Source organism: Stegastes partitus, unplaced genomic scaffold (assembly GCF_000690725.1).
Source record: "Stegastes partitus isolate 25-593 unplaced genomic scaffold, Stegastes_partitus-1.0.2 Scaffold288, whole genome shotgun sequence".
In the NCBI taxonomy this organism is placed as follows: Eukaryota; Metazoa; Chordata; class Actinopteri; family Pomacentridae; genus Stegastes; species Stegastes partitus.
The window spans coordinates 252220-261044 of record NW_007578019.1 but is presented as its reverse complement, the minus strand read 5'-3'; the positions used below and the strand labels follow the sequence as shown (position 1 = coordinate 261044).

The 8825-nt window shown below is 43.9% G+C and overlaps 1 protein-coding gene across 1 annotated transcript in view; it reads right to left on the bottom strand.

Annotated features, from left to right (window-relative positions):
* Positions 1-7683, bottom strand: part of LOC103358059 (B-cell lymphoma/leukemia 11A-like) — a 32491-nt gene extending 24808 nt beyond the window's left edge. The window contains exons 1-2 of the mRNA XM_008282866.1: positions 7449-7683; positions 4296-4688 (exon numbers count right to left, since the gene is read on the bottom strand). Of these exons, the coding sequence (XP_008281088.1) occupies positions 4296-4688; positions 7449-7503 (448 nt within the window). The 5' untranslated portion in view covers positions 7504-7683. The remainder of the gene's footprint in view (positions 1-4295; positions 4689-7448) is intronic.
* Positions 7684-8825: the final 1142 nt, after the last annotated feature.

Here is an 8825-nt window from a genome sequence, read left to right as displayed (position 1 = left end):
GGGGGGGGGCATTGTTGTGTTCATAAAACAGGTGTGCGTCCATTTGTCGGTGGGTGCACGCATTTGTGCGAGCCGCTTTTTGTGCCTGAGCCTCTCTGTGTGTGTGCATACTTCAACTAGCCTCCACCTGAATGGCCCGAGGCTGTGGTGCTGGGGTTGTTAGAAGACAAACAGAGACACAGGAAGCCTAAGCCAGGAGCCCCTGAGGACAGCACACATACATACAAACGCATGCACGCGCACGCGCGCGCGCACACACACACACACACACACACACACACACACACACACACCCTGACTCCACTGCATACCTACCCTTAAGTAGACACACACACTCTCCCGCTGTCAGTCACACACATAGCTGCCACCTCACCATACGTTTTTCCTCCTGAACCACAAAACAGATACACCTCCACTGACACACACACACACACACACGTAGGCCTGGCCCGCCCCTCAGGCCCACCGCTGTGTGCCAAGTCTGGCCTGGCATGATCCACAGAGGGGTGTCCTCAGGCGAGGCTTGCCAAGTCAAAGACTCTTTCATGTTCAGCCTGCACACCGAGGGTAGTAAAGCTTTAACAAACAGCGAGACACACATACTCTTTGTCTCACACACACACGCACGCACGCACGCACGCACGCACACACACACACACACATCCAGAGAGCTATAAACAGTTTAAGTGGTCAAAACCACACTCATTGACACATAAATGTACACATATGCGCGCATACATTAGTATAACATCTACGCTCTGAACGTAAACTGCACTTGAATGCAGCCAGAGCTACTAAGGCGAAATCCGACAACAAAGCCTGACGAATCTCCACTGACAACATTTTGTGGGTGTTTAGAGCTTGGCTTCAGAATACAAAAATGTCCTCTATAAAAAATTCATCCTTAAAACCATTCCTGTTCACCTTCATTAAAACTTAGTGGAGCCCGCTGCCAAAAATAGGACCGATTTTATCAGAGCCCAAAGCGACTGTAGGATCAAATTAGAGTCAGTCTTTACAGACAATGTGCTTATGTTAAAATATTAGCTGGCGTCCAATAATTACAGCAGCATGCATCTGTGCCTTTTCAGTATCAATTAAAGTGATCACCGAAAACAAAGGCGCCGCATGTAAACTCGCACAGTGACCCATATGCCTGCACATGCACACTGGACACAGGAAGAGATATCACTACCAAGGAGCCTCTCATCCCCCCACCACTCGCCACACACTGCCCAGCCCCCCAGTTCTGCCTGACAGATACCCAGTGTGTATACGTATCTGTGTGAATGGGTGAGTGTGTGTTGGGGGTGTGTGTGTGTTGGGGGGGTTAGGAGAAAGGTGGCACAGTGCCAATACAGAGCCTGCTAAATACCTTTGTCTCCGCAACACAGAGAAACAGGACAGGCAAGCTGCTGCAGGAAGACGCGCCGCAGCCACGGAGAGGTGTTACAAGAAATACTGCTCCATCGTTAGAATGTTTTCCTCCTCATAGAGAAAAAAGGGGGGAAAGGTGGCTGCCATAATTGACTCAGTATCGATTCAGAGTCCAGGTTACAATGGAGGCAGTGCGCTGGAAAGGAGCAGAAGTGTGAGATGGTGGTCGATTTGCACGGCTACAATGGCCTCATTAACACACGTGGCTACACTGGTGAGAATGCAAGAGGTGCTAATGCTGGCATGGATAAATACCTGGGCAGAATAATGTAGCAGTAAAAAAAAAACATAAAAATAAAAAATGTGGCACGACAATTTAGCGTAGACAAAAGATTTGTAAAAATACCAATTATGGTATATAGGACATGAACTGTGGATCCTAAATCATAATGAAAAGCATCCTGCTCCAATTACTCAGAGTAGGAAAACCCAACAAGCATTTATTGCACTGATTAAAATCATATTTACTCCACGAAATAATAAAGAAACCAGTGTTCCTTTTTAACAGTAATTATATCCTGAGAAATAAATGCCGTTTTACACTATGCAGTGGTTGCGTACTTTGTTTGAGAAACCATCATCTGCTCTGTTTCTGGGCCATCCATAATCTGTAGACAAGCTTCAATGTCCCTGTGCATATCTTAAATTGTTTATCATGCAAATGACCACACGCAGGCGGCTCTGCCCTCTTCTAACGGCCCACAGAGTCCAGACTGCAGACCCCAGCCCCAGCTGCAGTCATAAGACTCCCAGACGGCCTCAGCTGTCCCATAGACAGAAGACGCGAGGCGCAGCTTCATCTCCGAGCTCTGGGTCTATAACGGACGACCCCTCCCTCCTCCTGCCCTATCCCAATCTCCCCCAACCTTCAAGTTCAACCATCCCGGGTGTCAGCTCCCTCTCGTCCAGCAGCTCCTTTTCTTATAACCTTGTCCGAGCCTCTACAGCCCTTATAAACTGCTGTCCATACGGAAATCCATATGTGTCAAGTGATAGTCCAGAGGGGGAGGGTGGGGGTCACTTCCATTCGAGAGTTGAGTGTAAATCTTTATGGGTGTAACGTATAACACACTTCTCCTGGAATGAACTGGACATGGAGCTAGAGCGAGGACAGTATGTATTGAGATGCCTCAGCTCGGTGTCAGCATCTAACTGAGCCGGGTGAGAGAACATGGCAGCTAGCATATGGAGTATGGGGTGGCGCACTGGCACTGCCAGTCTGGATCCATCAATCTTGGATGAAATAAACAGAGGTGTGTGTGTGTGGGGGGGGGGGGGGGGCTTATATGCATATATGAATGATGTGTGGTCTCTCCTGCACAGAAGCTGCATCTTTCGTCATCTGACCTGAAAATCTCCCGCAGGTTTTCCTTATCTGCAAACTTGTCCTCGATCGATGTGACAAAATCAGACGAGGTATCTCAACAGGAAACAATCTTACTGCACAAAAAAAACAACTTGATTTATTCATTATTAACCCAAGCAAATCTTGACACAATGTCCAGAACCATAAGGCCTATAAATAAAGCTCTGCTCACAATGCCAGTGACCTTATGATATCATGTGAACTCCACTGCATGATGATTTAAATGAGCAAAGAAAAGCATGTTCGAACAGCTGACAAGGCCAAGAGGCATGTCAGATGTGTGCGTGTGAGGATGTGGGTGTACATGTCCGTGTGTGCACAGATGCTTAACAAACTGCACACTAATGAACAGTGGTGATTCTGTGTGACAGGGGGCTAACTAACTGACAACAAATAACAGTAGCGCTTTTTTTTCTCCTTTCTTTTTTCTTTTTACAATGCCATCTGCAAAGCCGTAGCGCTGACTAATTTGGTACAGTAGTGCACATTATTGAATGCTGCTCTCTATGCGTTTAGCCTGAATTGGCTTCAAATTAAATCACAACTGCCCAAACAATCAGCACAATCTGGCACACGCTATCAGATCTGTTAAAGGAAATGAATAAACATTCAAATGGGCCGGTCAGAATCAACCCCCCACTCTATAAAAACCAGTCATAAGGGACTCGTGCTTGTTTGTCGCACAGCAACTCATGTTTTCACTACAGTCTCATTTAGCCCCTGTGGACAACCAACAAACCAACCGGCTGCCTTAAGAAGTCCTTAACTACTCAAATCAAGAAAAACACTGACAATTAGTGGCTGTAGCGTTCCTCAAATAAACACTTCTTCCTTGACAGATTAGCATAATTACATTCTTTTCTATCTCTTTTTAATTTTAGCATCAGAGCAAGCCTTCGCAGGCGCATATTTGAGGGTACGAGAGATATGGCAGTGTAATAAGCCAGGGGAGGGATAGAGATACATCTCTCATCACCACATGAGAGAGCATTTGGAGTCCACAGGATCTGAGCACATCTGTAATGCAGGAGGAAAAAAAAAAAAAACCTAAAAGAAACCCATCTCGTCTTTCTCTCTCTCTCTTTCTCTCTCTCTCTTATAATCTGTTTCTTTGTCTGTCTCTGTGTGTGTCCTTTTCATTGTCTGCAAATGTTTCCTTTTCTCACAATCATTTTCAGGATGGCTGGTCTTCATGTGGGTTCATGACTCAGCTGAGGGAAATTCACAGCTCCTAAATGTAGCAGCAGATATTTCACACCCTAGTTATGCAGATAGGATACATCCCCTCCACCAGGAGCAAAACCAGAGAAATCTGAGAGACCATTTGTTGTCCTCTCAAATAAACTCTCTATGAACCTCAGAAAGTGTGACCCATTCCGCACAGCTTTAGACCTTAAAGACTTCACTTCACACAATTTTTTTTTTCTCTTCCATGCTTTGCTCATCTGTTTACTCGTGCATGGCAGCCATTTTAAGCTCCCCGTGTGTTTACCTGTGATATTCTCCTGCTTGGGGATTATTCCTTGCAAGGGTGCAGATAAACAATCCTCATCCTGTGGCGACACCTGAACAGCCACCTCCACAGGTTGACGCACCCTCCGCGGGTGCTGATGTTGGGTTCGCGAGTGTGAGGAGGACGTGGAGACGGGCGAGGCGAGTGGGGAGGACGGCGGCCTGTCCAGGGGTTTGTCCCCACAGAGGCTGCCATGGCACTGCCTCCGTTTGTGTTCAATGAACAGCAGGATGTCAGCGAGGGGGAAGCGGGAGTGGCACTGGCCGCAGGTCAGCAGGTCCTGGTCCCCTTTTAGGGGCTCACCCTGAGCCACTCCCAGCCTGGGAGAGTCCTGAGAGTCTTCTTCTGGTAAAACACCTGCAAGCGGCTCAGCTGGATGAGAAAACAAGGAAGAGGATCGTGAGAGATGGCAGCGGTGTGAAGGGTGTAAACAAATGTGTCAGAAGGAGCACATTACTGAGTTTCACACTGGTTTAATGGATTCTTATAGACATCTTAAAGAATAAGGTCAGGCTGTAAAATGTGTATGCAACATTTTTACGAAAGAAAGGAGAAAGAAAGAGCACACAGACTGCTTCGATAAGGACTGACATGTTCAGCTTACAGGCAGCAGTCAAACGATTAAGTTGCTTGACCCTCTTTATTGTGCTGCCAATCTCGCTTTTTTAATGAACCTAACACCTCTGAGAATCAAAAAATAGATTCTAATTTGAGTTCAAGATGATTGGACCCCATTTCGTTAAAAGTGCTGGGATCTCGTGAACCAAGGTTAGACATTGAGGGGTTGGATGTGGAGTAGGTCCCTGAAGTACCGGCAGTGAGAGAGAGAAGAGAGAGGAGAGAGTAGAGGAAGAGTAGAGAGAGAGAGAGAGCATTTTAAAAGAAGTAATCTAGCCACATGGTAAACGACATTGGGCGCCCGACTGGGATGTTGAGATAAGATGTGATGAATTCTTGCCGCTGGTTCAACCTTTAATTCTATATCGGGTCAGATGAGAAGGCGGTGAGGGACTATGCAAGATAGGCCCTGTTACCTGTATGTTCAACTGCATTAAAGATGAGGGAATTCGCCCCTATTTTACTGAAGCTTATCTTAACCAGCTTATGCCACGGACACAGGCGAGGTGTGTGAGGTTGGGTTAGGTGGAAAGATTTCCTTCAAACCAAATAATCTCATTTTGATGCCAAGCAAGAGTAATGTGAATAACTTTGAAAACTAAAATATAATCCTTTTTTTTCAGACACCTCACTGTGCCAGAATTTAAAGTAGTTTAGGCCAGTGTTTCCCACTGGGGCTTCCAGCAGAAAGCTTTTGTTTCACTATCAGGAAAATCATTAAGGGCCTCTTCGTTTGCCATTTTAGACCATTATGACTCACTGTAATAACAGCAGATCAATAATTTCATTCCACTCACTGCCTGAAAATGGCCAAGGAGATGTGTTTTTTCTTTTTCTTTTTTCATTTTTAAACGATTTTTTTTTTTTTTGGGTAAAAAATACATGATTGTGTCAAGCTCATATAAATATGTGTCAGTGGTCATTTGTTGCATGACAGCTCAAAAGTAAAATTATGCAAAGTGTTGTTATGTAGTCTCAAGTAGTTTGTTGTTCAAATTGATGCTATGAATGTATAAAAATATTATTAATATGCCAAAGTAATGGGAGCTGATGTAGGTCACAGCTAAAAATAGAAATTAAATGGGTTAAATGAGAGATCGGTTTGAAAATGTGCAGTTTTTGTAATTGTTTCCATTCAATAAAATCTATCGCTGATAATCTTAAACATATATATATATATATATATGATTCCTGAATCCTTTTTTGATTCATGTTGAATATTTTACTTCCATCCTCTCGATAAAAATACACGAGCCTTACAGGGAACATTAAATATACAATCACTTATTTCTGCTAAAACGATCCGCTGCGTGCGCTTGGTCAAGCAGCACAAGGATGAAGTGGATCAAGTTCAAGTTCAGAAGTGGCCTATAGGCGCACAATCACATTGCGCCCCCCACTGGCAACCCTGCAGACAATTATCCTCACAAATGAAGGAATACATGTTGCGAGAGCATAATTGGTTTCGAGCGAAATGGGAGCAGCATGCAGAGACACATTTTGCACCAAGAATAAGAAAAGGGCAAAAAGGAAACGCACAATCTCTCAGTCTCCATCTGCAACTTAGATTCGTGGAGCCTGCGCATTTGGATACGTTTCCACATTCACTGACGCGCGTAAGAGTGCATTGATAAAAGCAGTTCTTGCTGTCATCTAAAGAAAGATGGGAAATAATTCTGCAAACACGAACGTATCTCGATAAGAAATCTGCAAATCGAAAATCAAAGTCCTGTGTTTTGACCACACATGTAAATATGACTTTCCTGCTCTTCTCTATTAAAACAGCATCGCGCATGGAGATTTCCTGCGTATTTATGCGACATATGGATGATCTGCTCAAGATAACCCATCGCATACTGTGTTAAAACACCAGGTCGTGAAGAATTTGTTGCAAAGAAACTGCATTCCTTCTAAGTAACGCACACGAGGTCTCTGCGCTGTGGCCAAGTGGGTATGTAAACACCACTTCCCTGTGTCCAAACCAGCCGAAGCCTCTGTAAATACATTCTTACAATAGAAGAAAAAAGGAGAAGCCGGAGTGCAGAAGTGGCACGGCTTCACAAGCTGGAAAACTTGAATGACAGGAGTTGTGAGCCTGCGCTGCCTTCATATAGGCAAAGGTCTCTGGCCATAAAGCTCATGCATGCCCTTTAATGGCGAAAGAAACCTTGAAGGCTGCGTTATACAACACGTTAACCAACTCAAGTTGAAGCCCCCCTTTTGTTGTTGACGCTGTTTCCAAACTTTGACCTGGCGATCCCGCAATCATTAAAAAAAAAAAAAAAAAAGATAACCTGCAGTTTTGGATACGTTTTGTAAATTTCACTCAGGACAGCTGTGGCTCCGTACGTGGCCGTATCCTACCTATTAAAATTCCCCCAAGGAAGTTGCTCTTAAAAAAAAGGAAAAAAAAGAAAAAACAAAACAAACAAACAACAACAAAAAAAAACAATAGGTGGATCGCTGAGAGTAAAAGGAGCAAAAAAAATTAAGTGAAAATCTATCTCCACTTACGCGAAAACTCCCGTTTGCTCAAGTGCTGGGGTTTGCCTTGCTTGCGGCGAGACATGTTGGTTCAGTGGTGGCTTTTCAGCTGAGTTCACATTGGGAAATCCGTTCTTACAAGGTAGACTCCAAAAGGAATATCTTCATTGATGACATCCAAATAGGAAAAAGAAAAAAAAAAAGAAAGGAAAAAAAGAAGAAGAATAAAAATAAAGAGGAGCTGCGGATCATGCAGAGGGTGAGGCGTTGCGCGCTGTGGGCTGCGCGGAGCTCTTCATGACTTTTTCGCAAAGAGAGAGTGATGGGGGTACGGAGGAGCCCCCCTGAGCTGCAAGTTCAAGCGCGGACGTGACGTTCCTGCGAACTTGAACGTCAGGCGGTGAACGGACTGAGACACACAAAACATGGGCAGGGCGAAGCCGGCCAGTGGGAGGGGGGCTAGCCATAATAAAAACCAATGGACACTCATTATGGACTACCTATGGAAGAGAGAGAGAGAGAGGGGAGAGGGGAAGAGAGAGAGAGAGAGAGAGAGAGACCCCGAAGACACCAATGGACGAAGGGGATCAAGGGGGCTGGGCTAAGAGAGAGAGAGACACTGAAACACACACACACAGAGAGAGAGAGAGAGAGAGAGAGAGAGAGAAGTCCAAGAGCAGCAGGAAAAAAAGCGCATGAGCTAAATGTAGCGAGGATGTAGTGGAGAGAAAAGCAGCTCCGAGTTCATTAGAGTTTCTATTCAGGCTCATATGAATATTCTTATGTTCTCATGCAAATTTATATGGCAGACTGGAGATCTAAATATTAGGGTACATAAAGACGTGCTTTTATTTTATCACCACTTACATTGAATTTAATTGTATTCCCATGAGACATGACACTGACTCTATATTCTACCTTTAAAAAAATGTGTGTGCATCCTTTGAGGAAAAGAGGTTCTTACTTTGCTTTTAGGCAAACTTTCAGATTGAGCATCACACTGTAAAGCGAACTCGGTTGGTCAAAAAAGAAAAACAACTGAATAAAGAATGTCATATACACAATAATATCGTAATATACAGCAAAAAAGAAGAAAGAATTAACAAAGACAAATTATGAAACCTGCATTTAGTGTAATCTAATTTAGAGAATAGTTTGGTTTGCTGTTGTTGAACATGTTTAAGGTGCTATATCAGTTGCGTGATCAGTGTGAGCAATGAACCTGAGTCTAAATTCAAAAACTATGAATGGAAACGATGTTTTAGAAGAATATGTTGCATATTCAGACATTTCTGTAACCTTAAATACAGAATTTATAATAACAGAAAAGACAAAAATTCTCATCCAAAGTCATATGTGGCATTAGCAATTACACTATTAAATTTACATGTCTACATTGCAATTTTC